This window comes from Papio anubis, chromosome 1 (genome assembly GCF_008728515.1).
Source record: "Papio anubis isolate 15944 chromosome 1, Panubis1.0, whole genome shotgun sequence".
Lineage (NCBI taxonomy): Eukaryota > Metazoa > Chordata > Mammalia > Primates > Cercopithecidae > Papio > Papio anubis.
Genome location: NC_044976.1, coordinates 214,617,362 through 214,635,324, shown reverse-complemented (window position 1 = coordinate 214,635,324; position 17,963 = coordinate 214,617,362). Strand labels below are relative to the sequence as shown.

At 47.8% G+C, this 17,963-nt stretch overlaps 1 protein-coding gene across 1 annotated transcript; it reads right to left on the bottom strand.

Moving 5' to 3' along the window:
- Nucleotides 1-5,999: 5,999 nt before the first annotated feature.
- LOC103880318 (collagen alpha-1(I) chain-like) lies at nt 6,000-12,049 on the bottom strand. Its single transcript, XM_021932001.2, has 2 exons — nt 11,133-12,049; nt 6,000-10,339 (listed from the first exon to the last, which is right to left on the bottom strand). The coding sequence occupies exons 1-2, from the start codon at nt 11,193-11,195 to the stop codon at nt 9,425-9,427; spliced, it is 978 nt and encodes a 325-aa protein (XP_021787693.2). The 5' UTR covers nt 11,196-12,049; the 3' UTR covers nt 6,000-9,424.
- Between the last annotated feature and the right edge of the window lie 5,914 nt (nt 12,050-17,963).

Sequence of the window (17,963 nt, the reverse complement as noted above, 5' to 3'; positions counted from 1 at the left end):
TCTGCTCTCCCTCATTCCCCGGAGCCAAAATGCCAAATGCCACATCTGCAAGGCTCCCTGGAGGGGCTACGAGAGGGGCCGGGCTTAAAGAAGGGATTTCCATCTGTGACAAAAAAAAGTCTCAATCCATATTCATGGCACCTCAACCTAAAGGAGTCGCTGTTTACATCAACTGAGCTCACTTAAACTTTCTGCGGCGACAACTCTACGAATGAATAAGTAAGTATGAGATGCTTTATCCACTTAGAGGTGAAGAAACAAAGAAAGACGCACTGAATGCTCTCATTTTCTCTGACTGCTGTTTCTCCATTTTGGTGTCAGATGGAAGGAAGGGAGGAAAAAAGGAAGGAAAGAGGGAAGGAAGGAGGGTAGGAATCTTTCATGAAATTCAACTTCCTGTGGAAAGTCATTGGAATAATAACAGAAAGCGATAGCTGAATATCATCTCACAATTTCACGTAATCCTCACGATCCTCCTGGTGGGGCTCTGTCATGACCCCCACTGTAGAGATGAGAATAACCAGGTTTGGAAAGACCAAGGCTTGCCCAAGGTCACACCCTAAGTGACAGAACCTGGTTTTTATGAAAGTCTGTTGATTCCAGTCCTTCATTTTAAGATAATAAGAGCCTCAATAAGTGGATCGCTTGTAACTCAGTGTCCTCAGCAACTCAGATGCTCCCTGAGATGTCCTCACCTCTCAATCTACTGCTGGACACAGTGCCATTGGCTTTCTCCAGGGCACCAGAAGTTCTTCCAACAAAGACATCCAATGGCCTCCTTCTTGCCAGTTCAAAGAAAACCTCAGTCCTTACTTCCTTGACCTCTCCAGGGCATCAGACCTTTTGTCACCCCTATTCCCTGAAGCTCACTCCTTCCTCAGTTCCCATGACACTGCCTTCTCCTGGGTTTTCTTCCCTCTTTTCCACTCTAGAGTGCCAACAGGAGCCCACTGGACCATTCCACCTCAAGCTCTAGAGACCCCAACCAAGTTAAGATTCACAGCCATCCTCCAACACTGGACTCAAAATAACAAAACCCTTCTCTGCTTGTATTCTTCATCTCCATAATTGGCGGCACCACCCACACACTTTCCCTGGCCAGAAACCTGGGAGAATGCGTCATCTTCTCTCCCTCTGGCCCCGTATCTCAGCAGCTCCGCATGCGGGTTATCCACATATGATATGGGTCAGGCCTGAGCTGCCTCTCCCTTCCCTCTGGACTGCCCTAGTTCAGTCTATGTCATTCTTCACCCAAGCCACTGCAAGGGGCCTCCCAGCTGGTCTGGTCTCGGTGACGCCACTCTTCCAACTCATCTCCTTGCTCATTCTCACAGCAATCTTTTTTTTTTTTTTTTTTTTTTTGACAGAGTCTTGCACTGTTACCCACGCTGGAGTGCAGTGGCATGATCTTGGCTCACTACAACCTCCACCTCCCAGGTTCAAGCGATTCTCCTGCCTCAGCCCCCTGAGTAGCTGGGATTACAGGTGTGGGCCACCATGCCTGGCTAACTTTTGTATTTTTAGTAGAGACGGGGTTTCACCATGTTGGCCAGGCTGGTCTCGAACTCCTGACCTCAGGTGATCCACCCGTCTTGGCCTCCCAAAGTTCTGGGATTACAGGCAGGAGCCACCGTGCCTGGCCAGCAATCTTTCTTAAATGCATATCTGATCATTTCACTCCCTTCGTGAGTGCCCTCCAATGGCTGCCCACGTCCTACAAGATAAAGTCCAGCCTATAGCCTGCAAGGCCTTTCATCCTCCACCTGCCTCCTTTCCAGCCTGTCACGCACTCATGCACACACAGTGTATGATGACAATGTGCGACTTCAGTTCCCTATATGTACAGGGCACGTATCACCCCTTTGTGGCCTATGCCTGCTGTTTCCTGTGGCTGGAACACTCGTGCTCTGCCACGTTCCTTGCCTGTCTCTGACACTAGACTGTGAGTTGCTCCAGGGCAGGAATTTTAGTATTGTTCCTATTTGGATTATAACATGGTATAGTGCTAGAGCTCACACATAAACAGGAATCAAAAATGTTCACTGGCATGTGAATATCAAAGCAAAAGCAATAAATATTAGCAAATTGGATCCAGAAGCATATTTTTAAAAATGCACCGTGGCCAAGTGGGGTTTATTATGGGAATATAAGGACGGTTCACTATTAGAATATCAATAATAATAATTCACAATATTAACAAATCCAAGGAGAAAAATTACATGGTTTTGTCTCTAAATACTGAAAAGACATTTGGCAAAATATAATACCCATTCCTGATAAAACACTAAAGTAGGAATTGATGGATATTTCCTTAACTTTAAAAAATATAGACAGATCTCAGTCCAAAAGCCAACATCGTAATAGAAAAAAAATATACACATGCCCACTATATCACTATTATGTAACATTGTATCTGGAGTATTAGCCAATGTAACAAAAAAGAGAAAACAATTAGAGGCATAAAAATAGCAAAGGAAGAGAGTAATGATATCTCTATTTGAAGACGACAAAATTTTTTGAAAATCCAAGAGTGGGCCAGGCGCCGGGTGGCTCAAGCCTGTAATCCCAGCACTTTGGGAGGCCGTAGACGGGCGGATCACTTAGGTCGGGAGATCGACCATCCTGGCTAACACGGTGAAACCCCCTGCCTCTACTGCAAAATACAAAAAACTAGGCCGGGCTTAGGGCGGCAGGCTTCTGTGGTCCCAGCTACTCGGGAGGCTGAGGTGGAGATCATGTAAACCCGGGAGGCGAGCTTGCAGTGAGCTGGGAGATCCCGCCACTGCACTCCAGCCCGGTGATGAGCCAGACTCCGTCTCAAAAAAAAAAAAAAAATCCAAGAGTACCAATTTTTAAAAAATAAATGAATACAGTAGAATTTAATAAGGCCATGGGATATAAACATATAGATCAATATCCTTCACATATATAATTATCAGTTAAAAGAGACAGTGGAAGTGAAGACTCCATTTACAATAGCAACAAAAGCTATAATACCTAAGAAAAAGTTTAACAAGAAATGTACAAAGGCTATATGAAGAAACTCTTAAAAATTGCTAAAAAGTAGACTTATGATCCTGTCCAAGCCATCCTGTCACCCACATCCAACACGGTCCTAACAAAAAAAAATGGAGTTAGGCAAGGAAACTCTTAGAAAAGAAAGGCACTGTTTGAGGGAGAGAGGGCTAGCCCTACCAAACACTAAAACATGCTACAGAGCTTCCATAATTAAAATAGTGTGGGCCCAGCACGGAGGCTCATGCCTGGAATCCCAGCACTTTGGGAGGTTGAGGCAGGCAGATCACTTGAGGTCAGGAGTTCAAGACCAGCCTGGACAACATGGTGAAACCCCATTTCTACTACAAATACAAAAATTAGCTGGGCATGGTGGTCCATGCCTGTATTTCCAGCTACTTGTGAGACTGAGGCAGGAGAATTGCTTGAACCTGGGAGGCAGAGGTTGCAGTGAGCCAAGATTGTGCCACTGTACCCCAGCCTGGATAACAGAATGAGAACACACTAGAAGATCTTGTAATAGGTCCAAATACAACTGTTTGATTTATGACAATGGTGGTATCTTCGATTAAGGTGAGAAAGATACTTTTTTTTTTCACAAGAAAAAGTCCACAAGTAATATGAATGTTTTAATAAAGTGGGGACAACTGGATAGACATTTAGAGACACATGAAATTTGATCTATATATTTCATTATGCACGAAAATAATCTCTCAATGGATTAGAGATCTAAATATTAAAGGACACTATTTAAATACCAGAAGAAAACATAGGTGAGTTCCTTGAGACCTGGAGGTGGACAAACATCTTTTTAACAATGACTCATTTCCAATTTTCTTGGACAGGTTCTGGAGCAGTTCCAAAGGCAATGGTAAGCAAATGATGGATACAAACTGAGTTGATGTCTTGAAAAGTATTTCAAAAGTACGTTAGGAAGACAGGTGTATCCCTAATCCTTCTGCATCTACACAAATGTACTTTAAAATAAGATATTTCTGCCTGTAATCCCAGCACTTTGGGAGGCCAAGGTGGGTGGATCACGAGGTCAAGAGATCGAGATCTCAGCCTGGCCAACATGGTGAAACCCCATCTCTACTAAAAATACAAAAATTAGCTGGGCATGGTGGCGGGCTCCTGTAGTCCCAGCTACTCAGGAGGCTGAGGCAGGAGAATCGTTTGAACCCAGGAGGCAGAGGTTGCAGTGGGCCGAAATCACACCACTGCACTCCAGCCTCGGCAACAGAGTGAGACTCCATCTCAAAATAAATAAATAAATAAGATATTTCTGATGGGTGCACACAGGTGTAAAAGGGCGATTGGGAGCACATTCTAAACAGTGCTCTTTCACCACAATAACACCATAGACGAGACACAGGAAAGAAAGGATGCTGATGAACAGCTTGTGACTCCAGAGATGGTAAAAAGGAAATTTGTCTTGTATTCCTGCAAAATGACCAAGAACCCTCACAGACACCAGCCAATTTGCAATCTTTCTGAGGACAAAACAGAGCAGAGGTCTGGCCGCCCTGCCGATGGGGCGCTGACATGGCCAGCTGAAGAACTCGTCCTCGCAGAAGGTCAGGACGGAGCCCTCGGGCAGGGTTTTCTGTTTAGGAAGGGATGACAGCAGGGTCTCCACTGAGCGCATGTAAATATAGGAGGTTCCTTCCCCGGCCCCTTGCATTCCAGCCAAGACAATTACTCAACTCGGAACCTGACAGTCTCACGTACTTTCCCCCAACTCCCCACTCACTGAAAGAAAAATTCCCATCTGTCAGCCCAGGAAAAACAATAACCATCTCGAGCTGGTGCCTCTCACCCCGTCAGTCCCACTCATAGTGACCCTCGGCAGCTTTCGGGGGAAAGTGTGACTGGATTTCTCTGTTCCTTGCACATTTTTTCTTCATGCTTCCTTCTGTGATCTTAACCACATCAAGAACCTGGCATTTCACGGTAAAAAAGAAAAAATCACGTTCATCTTCATTTTTATACATGAGATGATGTGTGTGTGTGTGTTACCGTGTAGTTCCTGGTATGCAGAACAACAGTTGTTAGCCATTCATTACATCATTATTATTATTACTATCATCACTATTGTTGGCCCACGAATGGTACCATCTGTGATATGGTGCCAAATAACAAAAGGCAACTGATGTTGCCTCCATTTTAATTGACTTAATCCTTCCAAATGCTGACAAACTACCAGCCTCAGCCATTTAAAAATCACATTTCTAATGTAGTAATCCTATCTGCAATGGGTGTGGAAGGAATTATTGCAGGCCAGGGATTTTTGCAAAGTGAATTAAGTCACTATAAAAACTGACCATGTTGCTTCACAATTAATAGTCTGGTAGAATGAACTGCCATCATTCCACGGCTTGCTAAGCCTTAACAAGAGATTACTGCTCACATGTCCCTCCTGGGAATGTTTTCCTAAACTCCCAAAATGTTTCAGAAATTTTCAAATGATAAACGCTGCAGGAGTTTTTCATGACTGCTATTATCTATTAACTGCTCCTTTATCTAAAATACTTCTGATATGAGAAAGACTCAAATGAAGCTTTTTGAAAATAGCCACATGTTCTTAGAAGAAAGAGAAGATTTCATCTAGAAGTCCCTTATAATTAATAAGTACTTGAAACGCAATGTCTGTTTTAGCCTATCTATAAAATGTTTTATGATGGCTTTTGGGGGACTTTTTGCATCTAGTTATTTTTTCATACACGTCTTTTGGAGCTGGCAAAATACAGAAATATGTGTGTGGGGATATCTATATCTCCCCAAGTCTAGACTTACTTGGTCTCTGGCTATTTAGAGTCCACGGTTGGCGTTTTTAACCCCTATGACGGATTCCTTTCTTTCATCTCTGTGATTCCTGGCCACCCTTCTCAGTATGTCTGGCTAATCTTCCTGATATTTCTGGGGCATAAATGGATTCAGAATATCTGACTGAGAAACAATCAGATAGGAACATAGTTCTGCACTTTTTTTTTTTTACATAAAAGATCTTCTTTTATTGATATGGAAATGAACAGATGTCTGATAACCTTTTGCCAACCGGGAGCTTTACTGCTTACTCCGGGCAATTTCGTTGGGCTGATGTTTCCTAGGACTTGCCCAGTCCATTCAAAAGTCCTGTCACAGATATCAGAATGATCTAGGCTAGCCCAAAACTGAGCAATTCGTTCCTTGGCCCCTAGTTCTGGCTCAGTGCCTTGACTGTCTATAAAACAGGAATGATGCTCTTGCCATTGGACATGAAATGGTTTTGTATGCACACACTGGAACACTACCACGGGTAAAAGGGCCGTTCTCACTTGAAATCGCAACACTTTACATGTTCACATTCTTTTATCTGACCACTTCTCACCAGCACCAAAAGAGAAATGATATAAACCCAGTAAGTACTTTTTGTACTGATCAAAGTAATAAAAGTCAACCTGAGTGTTTTACAGTCTGCCACCAAGCACAAATGTCTACTTCACCAGGTAAGTTGCTATCGGAAAGGATGAATAGAGTATCAACAACAGAGCTATGTGAGCCCACAGCTGTCACTTCTACACGCCAGTCTTGAGATAGCCAACAACAAACAGTTTTATTATTAAATCTGCCTCCATGCTCCATCTCTTTCTAGAAAGCTGAGACTCGATGCATGGAAAACCAAACTCATGATCATCCTTCCCTCTGAGCTCCATCCAATTCCATGTCTCCTCCTATTTCCTACCTCAGCCAACACTATCCCCCACACTGTTACATTCAAATCATGTCATTTTGTGCCACGAAGCCCTATCCTCCACTGGAGTGCTCAGAATAGGATGCTTCTTCTCAGGCCACCAGAGCCAGGCACTAGCTCCTGGGACCAACCAGATACCCGGATGGGCTCTCTACTACTTCACCTCCCCTCCTTAAACTGTTCCAAAGACAAAACTGGGGGAATTCGATAGGGTTTGCTACCTACCAACAGGCACAGTGTGAGAACTCATACGGCAGCATGTTTAGAAAATATACAGATGAAATTAGAAACTGACAGGGGTAATAACTTATAAGAAAAACCTTAAATTCTGTAAAACACAAATCTAACAGAATCTTAGCTCATTAATAATCATCAACTCTCATATCTTTTTCTAAAGAATGAAACCTTACCTTAGATCATTTTAATGACTTTTTAACAGTCTGAATCATTTTTTTCCTGAGCATATTAATAGGAAAGTTAAAAAGTAGAGAGGAAAACTAATTTACCCAATGTCACAAAATAAATAAGTGGTGAAGGAAGAACTAAAATCAAATCCATCCTAAAATAATAAGGTTCCTGGATGTGCTATTCTGCTTTTGACTTTTAAATATCTACCTAGGAGACATTTAATACCACTTAGTAGAATTTAACACTCTATTTAAGAAAATATTTCCCCAATGAAGGTAAGCATCTTAAGCAAATTACAAAGATGATTTTTGTCAATTACCCCTCAAAAATATGTCTTTATCTTCCAGACTCTTACTCTTCAGAGCAAACTGAGGGAACTTCACGTTGGAGTCACAGTGACGCCTCTTGTTCTAATGAAACTTAACTCCTTCTGTGCCTGAGGGCTACAGTGGTCCCCAGTTTGTTCATTAATATTGCGCCAGGAAGAACGATCTTATCCAAGTTATATGGCCTCCATCCATGGTGCACCAGAGAACATGGCAACTGTTTGGCTATAATGTTGCAAATGCTAAAGGTATAATGGAAATTGTACCTAAATGCAAGGTAGGAATGCTTAAAACACACACACACACACACACACACACAAAATTGTTATTCACAAAGGCTCATTGAGGCCCCACATCTCATTACTAACAATGAGCTGATGCAAAGCACCCTTCTTCCTGGCTAAGCCCTGTCTATGCCCTTGCACCAAATGTCACATTTTATGGTGCTGCTTCACATATAAAACTCAGGCGACTGTGGTACTATGTGACATTCACATATGCACTTAAAGTGATCCCCTGTGACTGCCCCCACGACTACCAGGTCTTCTCTAGATGTCCTTGGATCACTCTAAGTCATTGTAGAGCATGGGGGTTCAGCAAATCCAGTGTTTCTTCTGGGGCCATCGCACTCTGACAATACAATACAATCGGTTTACCAACAAGTTTTACCTCATCACAGACGTAAAATTGGCAAATATATTGAGCTGCCTCCCATAACACTGTGAGTGAATGTTCCAGGCTGTTTCTGTAAAAACAAAATCCCAGCTGGTCACAAGACTCCATAAAACATGATGGATGCATACAAGTTTCAACATTTGTTTCTTCGGTAGATTTTCCTTCCCCTGCTCTTTTTTTAAATGAGAAGAGTGTATTCAGATTTACCTTTGTATATAGGAACACTCAATGCCACAAAAAGCCTATTATAAGAATGGGTCCTCAAGAAAGGTCTAAAATAATTTGGAAGGCTGTAACATATTAGGACTGCCAAATATCAGCTGTTAGATCTTTAAGAACCAAGGTTCTTCCATCTTTATCAGATGCTCCCATCCACTTCAACAACCTCACAGCATCCTACACTCCCTCCACAAATGTGAAGACATTGTGAACTGTGCATTTTGTGGTTGATATCTGTCTGTATCCTCCACTAGAATATAAGCTCCACGTGGACAAGGATTGCATGAATGGACCTGGTATTTTCATTGCTGTGCCTGGCAGTGCTCGGATGGGGTAGAAAATCAATGAATATTGATGAAGGATCACGAGAGCAAATAAATCTGTGAATGAAGAAATGGTGTTAAATCGGAAGGTCTAGCATGCAAGATCGAAATAAGCTTTTTGATTCCCTGAGATTTATCCTTGGGATGTCATGGCAGATGTATCAAACTACAAAAACAGCACACTGACAACCATCCACGAGTTCATTATTCTTGAGATAAGTTCTGCATTCATAAAACCAATTCTCCTGGTGGTCATTTTCCCCATTTTAAATTTCACAGCATCTGTGGGCATTTGTTGAATTTAACCCTTGCCTATGAACACATCAACGTGTGTATCTGCACACGCAGACGAGGCCAGCAGACGCGGTCATTCCTGAACGCCTACTGGAAATCACACTATTTCATTTCTAACGTCACGGAAATAATAAACCAGAAATTGACGTTGAACCAACAGTGTCAAAAACCTCCACAGCAATCCACTCTATTTCCTTGATATTGCTCTCTAACCACTGATAAAAACTCTTTGAAGTGGAAGAGTAAATATTATCATTTGATAGTACACGGACCCAACAGTGCAAATACAATTGCATTGTTACCCTCTGGGGGCTCCGGCCAGTCACACACCGCGGGCAGGGTTGCTATGGAGGAACCAGTGTGCTTGGCGCAGGACCAGGCCAGGAGGGAGCACTGCTCCGAGGAGCTACCCGCCTCTGGATCTTCCCCAGTCATACACGCAGACTGACAAGGGGGAAATGCTGGCTTTCGAGTATGTTTCTGTTTCTGCAATCACGGAAAGGATGGACCACAAACAGGCAGTGGGAAATGCCAGCTCCAAGCATCAGCTTGCTTTTACACTCCCGCTGACATTTTTGTAAAGGATCACAGGTGGGGGTGGGGAGAAACATCGACAGCGCAGCCTGCAGTCGCCAGGGAGAGCTGGGAGGGGGCGGCAGGAGAGACCACCTGGGGGCCTCCCCCGTGGGCCGTGAGGCCTGTGGCCACGGGCGCCCCTTCGCGCTCGAGACTCGGCCTTCCTGCCCCCGGGCGGCCTGGCTGAGGAAGGTGCATGGGTCGCCCCGCGTGCCAGAGCCCCATGAGGTGTGGAGCAGCCCCAGCGCCGCCGGGGACCCTCGCGTGGACCCGGGGCGCAAGGTCGCCGCGGACAGAGCAGCTGCTGCGGGTGGCGGCCCGGCCCCGCCCTCCCGGCGCCTCCCCTGCCAGCCCCGCGCGGCGCTCACCTTGCCCGGGAAGGGCCCCGGGAGGAGCAGCTTCAGGGCCTGCCTCTTGAGCTCCACCAGGCGGGCGTTGCAGTTCTCGCACCAGACGCCGCGGTCCGAGCCGGGGGAGGAGCCGCCGCCGCTGCCCGAGCCCGGGGAGCCGGTGCCGAAGCCGGGCGAGCCGCCCAGGGAACCCGGCGAACTAGTGCCGATGCCGGGGGAGGCGGGTCCCGGGGAGCCGGTGAAGGAGCTCGGGGACGAGGTGCCCGAGCCGGGAGACGGGGTCCCCGAGGAGCCGAGCGCTGAGCCCGCGCCCTCAGGAGTGGGCCGGCTCCCGGCGCGCGACTCCTCGTATGCTTTGCGGTACCAGCTTTCCGGGGAGAAGGGCGCTGCGGGCTTGGTGGGCGAGCAGACTTCATTCACCTGCGGGGAAGACACGCCGGTATCAAGGGCCGCAAGGCGGCGGGCTGCAGCGCCCAGGAGCTGGGTCAGACGTGCGCCACCAAGTACCCGCTCGAACCGCCCATGGGAGCTGGTTGGGGACCTCTCCAAGCCCTGCGGCCAAATCGCCCTCCATCTGTCTCGTTAATTGTCCTTAAGTGAGTCCCCGCCGCCCGGGTGACCCCTGCGCTGGTCCCGGGTGGCCTCCTCCTGGGGTCAGGACGAGGACTCGCTCGGGGCGGTCTCCACGGCTTCTGCAAGGCCGGGGGGGACCCACAGGTTCAGTGCCCCACGCTTTTGAAGCCGGCACCTATTCCAGCAATACCCCAGGAACGAAATCCTGGAAGACCCTATGGGGGGGTAAGGGGAGGGCTGTGATTTCAGGGTTTTTATTCCTACGGGGTCCAACTCTCCGGATACTGCAGGTAAACGAGAGGCTCTCCCGGCTCCAACTAAACGATCCGAGGTACGGCCAAGCATTCATGGGAAACCCTCCCCTTCGGCTTCACTCCGCCTAGAAGCGCAGGAATGCCGCAAAAGTTACGAGTGCGGGGAAAGGAAGGAACGAGAGGACTGAAAAAATTCCGAGAGCAAGGCGAGTGTGCGGGCGTCCCCGCGGCAGACCCGCCTCCGCGCACTCACAGCCCCGCCAGCCCCGGAGGCGCCTCTGCAGCGGGGAGAGCTCGGGGCCGGGGCCGCACGATCCCGGGGAAAGGGGGACCCCCGCCGAGATGGGTCTGGTAACGCGCCTCCGCGTCGTACCATCACTACTTACCCCGTATTTCTTGCCCCTGGTGGAGACCGCAAGCCTCTCTTTATTCCCAGCTACCGAATTCATGGTGGCTTTTCCAGAGGAGAGTATCTGAAGGTTCCACCAACGCTACATCCGAAGGTCCTCCGACCCAGAAGCGTCGCCCGGCTGCAGGGGGCTGGCTCTCAGCCCTCAAGGCAAGGTTTCTTCCGCGGTGGGGCGGGAGGGAACGAGAGCAAACGGACCCCACAAGTAATAGCACCAACGTGCAGAAAGGGTTGGGGTCGCGGGTTTATTCTTCTCTTCAAAGCATGCTTTTCCTCATCCCCGTCTGCCTGCTCCAGCTGCACGTTCTCTTGTCACGGTCACAACCACAGCACTGGCATTTTCTTCAGGCAAGTCGGTCCGTGCTCCCCCACGAGGGCAGGGAGGGATACGATCGGGGCTCGCGGCCGCCGCGGGAAGGTGGGCTGGGCGAGCCGAGCCCAGCCGAGCCGGCGGTGGGAACTTGTCTCCTTCACCGAGCTTGGTAACTGAGTTCAAAGAAATTCTCCCAAAATATAAAGATCCAGACTCGGGGAGGAGCCTCGGCGTGTCGCCGAGCCAATATCCGCCGGCCCGTTTCGCCTGACAGTTGCGCGAGGGCCGGGAGAGGGGCGGCTCCGCGGGGCCCGGGAGCGGTCGGCGGTCAGAGGGCGCGTGTGCGCCCGGGCGCGGCGCGGAGGAGCCTCGGGAACCTGCAGCCCTCGCCGCGCCGGCCGGGATCCATTTTATGTGGCGGCGCTCGTGCCTGACAGTGCGAGGCCTGGAGCCGGGCCGGGGCGGGGGCGGGGGCTCGTCGCTCTCGCTGCGTGCGGGGAAGTTCCTGGCGCGCCGCCCGGGCCCGGGGCTCTAATGAAACGCCGCTGCGCGAGCCTGGAGCTCAGGGGCCGCGCGAGCGAGCGCGGCTGGACGGAAATGCGGCGCCCCAGCCTCCCCCGCCCCCAAGTTCTTTCTCTTCCTGACAAGGCTTGCAGGTCTGTCTTTGAAACGCCGTGCAGAAGGGATTGAGTCACAAACAAGTCCACAAACATGCCGGGTCCTCCCCCCGCCCTTTGTTCTCGGAGACCTGCCCGGCAAACCTTTTCTGGAATGGCCCTACCGACCCCGGGCCGGCCGGGGGCCACCCTCCCCGACCGCAGCCGCCGGACTAGGGCCCTTGGTCCCCCGCCCGCCCGAGCCCCGGTCTGTGACGGACTAAGCCGCCCGGGACTGGGACAGGTGAGCCTGGGGACCCAGCGGGCCGCTGCCGGGCAGGGGAAACTGAGGGCTTCGCCGCGCTGCACGCGGACGACTCTGGCCTGGAGAGGGGGTGTGGCGCGAGCCGCCCTTGGCCTCTCCTTGCGGGGTATCGGCCCCCTCGCCCCCCGCCGCCCGTTTCTTCCTGCGCCTGGGCCCCGCGGGGTCTCCGGAGCACCCCGTCATCGCTCCCTCTCCGATCGCCCCCCCAGTCCCCCGGCGCAGCGCCCAGGAGCGCAGGAAGCCGGCGTACGCCAGGCTCCACACGTGGCTGCTCTGGGGTGTCATTTTTCATTTCCCGGGAGGACATTACTTCTGGTGAGCCAGCAGGTCTGTTTTGTTGTGACCTTTAATTAACACCCCGCGAGACGCCCCTGGAAGGACCGGCCCGGCGTGGGGATCACGTGGGGTGTAATGGCATCTCCGCGCCCGCGGGGAGACCCAGCCCGGGGGTGGGCGAGGGCGCGAAGGACGTTCAGGGCTTTCTGGTCGCTGGCTTCCTTCTGAGCTGTGGACGAGGCAGGAGGGGGCAGGAAGACAAAGGTTCGGGGTTCTGGAAGCCTGGGGCCACACCCCCACTCTGCCTTCCTCGGGGAGAATGTCTTCTGCGCCTCTCGTGCTCTGCCCCCCCCCTCCCTGGCTCCAGCTCCTGCGTGGGAATACTTCGCAGCCACCAAAGCCAGGTAAAAAGGTCAAAATGAAGATGTCAAGAACAGAGTGGACGTTTCCATTACGTTCCCACTTCCAATTTAAAAGCGATGCTATCAATAGGGGACCTTAGGGGACAGGTACACCTCCAGGCAGCACGCCCCAGCTCCCACCCGCATCTGTATTCCGCGTAGGTTCCGCGGAACACATCATCGCCATTGGCCACGCGCCGCTTATCAGCCAAAAAGCAGCGTGTGGTAGAAACGAGCCGGCGAGGCCGCGGGTGGGGAAGGTGGGGCGTCGAGCGGGGAGTGTTGGGGAGCTGCGCGATCCACCTTGGAGACCGGGGAGCCCAGAGCTGCTCTGGTTTGCATCTCTAAGTAGCTGGGGGCCCAGAGCTTCTTTGGTGGGCTCCGAGCGCCCTCTGTTGATCCAAGTTTACAACCGGAGGCTCTGCAAGAGTTTTTAAGAAGCTTTCAAAAATTGATGTTTATGTAAAATGTATATACATAAGATGAAATGCACACATTTTAATTGTTCAGTTCTATGAATTTTGATAAACGTGTACTCTGCGTAGGCCGCCACCTGAATCAACATCTATAAATTCCTGTCCCTCTTGAAGGTTATCTGCCTTTTCCCAGGCAATCCTAAGAAACTACTGTTCTGGACTGATCTGGAAGGTTTTAATTCATAGAATCCCTACAGCATGGACTCTTTTGGGTTTGGCTTTTTTTTGAGACGGAGTTCCCGCCTCTGTCACCCAGGCTGGGGTGCAGTGGCCTGATCTCAGCTCACCGCAGGCCTCGCCTCCCGGTTTATGCCATTCTCCTGCCTCAGCCTCCCGAAAGTAGCTGGAACTACAGGCGCTCGCCGCACCTCGCCCGGCTAGTTTTTGTATTTTTTAGTAGAGACGGGTTTCACCGTGTTAGCCAGGGATGGTCTCGATCTCCTGACCTCGTGATCCGCCCGCCTCGGCCTCCCAAAGTGCTGGGATTACAGGCTTGAGCCACCGCGCCCGGCCTTGGGTTTGGCTTTTTAAACTTAACACAGGTTTTTGAGTTTCATGTTGTTGCTAGTATGGGTCTGTTTTCTGTCTGTACTCTGTTTCATTCTTCTGTCTCTCATGCCTTTTTTTGTTAATTGAATAACTTTTCAGTGTTCCAGTTTCACCTCTCTGTTGGCTTTTTAGCTCTCATGATTATAATATGGAATTTTTTTATTTTTTTATTTTTTTATTTTTTTTTGAGGCAGGGGCTCACTCTGTTGCCTGGGCTAGAGTGCAGTGGCGCTATTATGGCTGACAGCAGCCTCCATCTCCCAGGCTCAAAGGATCCTCTCTCCACAGCCTCCCTAGTAGCTGGGACTACAGGTGCACACCACCACATCGGGCTAATTTTTTTTTAAGTAGAGACGAGGTTTCCCTGTGTTGCCCAGGCAGGTCTCAAGCTCCTGAGTTCAAGCTGTCTTCCCACCTCCACCTTCCAAAGTGCTGGAATTATGGCATGAAACCACCATACCCGGCCTATAATATGAATCTTTAACATTTCATAGGCTACTTACAGTTAACACGGCGCTGCTTCACCTAAAATGTAACTTGCAGCCACTCCATCTTACCTTCTGACTTTGTGCTACTAATTTGATATATTTTCCATCTACATGCATTATAAAACCCACAATACAATCTTATCAATTTTACTTTAAACAATCTGTTGCCTTTCAGTGACACTAGAAAACTTTAAGTTTTTTATATTTACCCGGTTTTATCATGTCTGGGACTCTTTATTTATTTATTTATTTATTTTGCCTTTAGAGCCAGGTTTCTAACTGGGTCATTTCTTTTAGTGTTTCTTATAGCGAGGGTCTCCTGGCAACATATTGTCTCAGATGCTGCTTATCTGAAAATGTCTTTGTTTCACTTTTGTGTTTGAAGAATAGTTTAACTAGATGTAGAATTCCTGATTGACAGTTGTTTTTCTTTCAACCCTTTGAGGATGTCATTCATTGCTTTTTGGCCTTCCTTGTTTCTGATGAGAGGTCAGCAGTGATTCATATGGACATTCTCCTGTAGGTAATGTGTCTTTTTTTCTCTGAGTTCTTTGAAGATTCTTTCTTTGCCTCTGGTTTTCAGTAATTTGACTATAATATTTCTATATGTGTTACTTTTTGTATTTATCCTGGTTAGGGTTTGCTGAATTTCTAGGATCTATAAATTGATCTGTAAGTTTTTTACCAAATTTGGGGGATTTTCAGCCACTATTTATTCAAATATTTTTTTCCGCCCTGTTCTCTCTTTTTCCTCTCCTTCTGAGACACCAATTACATGTTTGTTATTACAGTGCTTGATATTGTCTTCTAGGTTATTGAAACTCTGTTCATTATTTCCATTTTTACCTCTTTACAGACTGAATCATTTCTATTGCTCCTTTATTAAGTTCACCAACCTTTGCTTCAGCTGCCTCCAATCCACTGTTAAGCTGATGCAGCTGATCCAAAAATTGTGTGTGCATGTATGTGTGTGTGTGTGTGTGTGTGTTTCCATTTCTCTGTTTTTCCCCCCCTTTAAATCCTTAAACATAGTTATAGTAGCATATTTAAAGTTCTTGTCAGAATTCCAACCTCTGCCTCATTTGGGGTCGCTTTCTAGTAACTGATTTTTCTACCGACTGAATCACATTTTCCTGTTTCTTTTCATATTCAATAAATGTTAATTGTATATTGAATACTGTAGATGCTACATCATAGAGATGCTAGATTCTATTCTCTTCCTTGAGGAGTATTGATTTTTGTTCTAGCAGGCAGGTAAGTTACTGCTGGGTCACCCTGAACTTGAAGAGCCTTGGTTTTTTGCTTTCTTTGAGTGGTTCTAACTGGCTTTTGCCCTTAGATCTAAGGAAAATCCCTTAGTCCTGGGATTGTTCTTTAGCCCTGAGGCGCCGCCCTTCTGCAGCTTCAGTGGAAAGCCTAAGGGCTTTGCCAGTCCCCTCTAACTTGGAACTCAGACTCCAAGCTCTGCTTTGTGCGCTGGACAGCACTTGCAGTCTCTGCTCAGCTTCTTCACCATGCAGTTTCTGCCTTCTCTTGCCTTCCTGCAGCTCTTCTGGATGTTCAGAGTTCAAATCTATCAGCCAGATTTGAGGGAAATGTTAGTGGATTTCAGGACTGCCTCAGTGTGGCTCTCTCCTCTCCTGGATTCTCCTTCCCCTCTCCAGCTACTCTGACAGCCCTGAACTTCACCATGGAACGCTCAAACCCATACGACTGGCTTGTTTCTTGTGGTCTAGTCACAGTGCTCAGCAGACTGGAAGAAGGGCCACATAACCCTTCTTTTAAGGATTAAATCTTTGAACCCCTTCCAGTCTCTGCCTGCTTCTGGCCATTCTCCAGGGCGCTTAAATAGGTTTGTTATTGTTGTTGTCAGTCTATAAGATTTTCTTTGGGAAATTCAATGTCATACATAAGATACTCCCTAATTCTAGTTTTAACGGTGGCTTTTTTAGATCTACCTTGGGCTTTTGGAATTCTTGTTGTTTCAAGGGTTTTCTTTCTATGAGTTAGCAGCCTGTAGCTATAATTTTATTCTCTATTAGACTGAGGAATTTCAGTGTTGCCACTGAAATCTTTACTCATAGATGAATGATATAGATTATAAATATACATGTATTTCTTCTTCACATTTGAGGATGCTAACAGTATTACTTCAAGATTTAGGTGCGAAAAGACACTTTAAGAATGAAAAAATTATATACTGGCTTATAAAAGCCAAAAGCTTTTTTTTGAGATGGAGTCTCACTCTGTTCCCCAGGCTGGAGTGCAGTGGCAAGATCTCGGCTTATTGCAACCTCCACCTCTCGGGTTCAAGTGATTCTTGTCCCTCAGCCTCCCGAGTAGCTGGAACTATAGGCATGCACCACCGCGCCTGCCTAATCTTTGTATTTTTACTAGAGGTGGGGTTTCACCATGTTGGCCAGACCAGTCTTGAACTCCTGACCTCAACTGATCTGCCCACCCCGGCCTCCCAAAGTCCTGGGATTACAGGCGTGAGCCACCGCGCCTGGTCGCCAAGAGCGTCTATGAACATCACTGTATTGATTCCATTGATATCCCTGGGTGAAAAGTGTATCTTTCTGGTGTATCCATGAGTACCAAGTGCAAAGAAAGCTAAAGTCCATTACCTGGCTAAGAATGAAATTGTTACTCCATATTCCTTGTTGCTTAATTATTAAACGGACATAACTTCTTTGGGAATGCCTCACGGGACTTTCATATCTCAGAGAATGCAACTTAGCTTTCCCCTTATTTATACCTCGGGGTGAATAGATCATAAATTTTATAGCTAAAATATATTATATCTTTATGTTTTTGAAAGTCTGAAAGTATAAATCAGAAATTAAAAACCAGCCAGCTGCGGTGACCCACACCTGTAATCCCAGCACTTTTGGGAGGCCGAGGCAGGTGGACTGTTTGAGCCCAGGAATTCAAGACCAGCCTAGGCAATATAACGAGACCTCATCTTTACAAAAAATACAAAAACAAACTGGGTGTGGTGGTGGGTGCCTGTAATCCCAGCTACTTGGGAGGCTGAGGGGAGGATCATTTGAACCTGGGAGGCAGAGGTTGCAGTGAGCCAAGATTGCATCATTGAACTCCAGCCTGGAGGACAGAGCAAGACTGTAAAAAAAAAAAAAAAAAAAAAAAAAAAAAAAAAAGCTGGCAACTTCTAATTGCTAAGTTGAATGTACAATATAGCAGATTTCACTCCTCTTTAATATTTTGTTTTTGAAATAATTTCCATATCAATTCAGGCACCAACATGCCAACAGAGCCAGCGGAGTGCATGTGCTAGAGACGGCTGTGTTTCTCCTTGAAGGATAATTAAAGCAGCTTACCCTGGCCATGTGGTATCTTGATGAATATGCAGTCAATATTTGC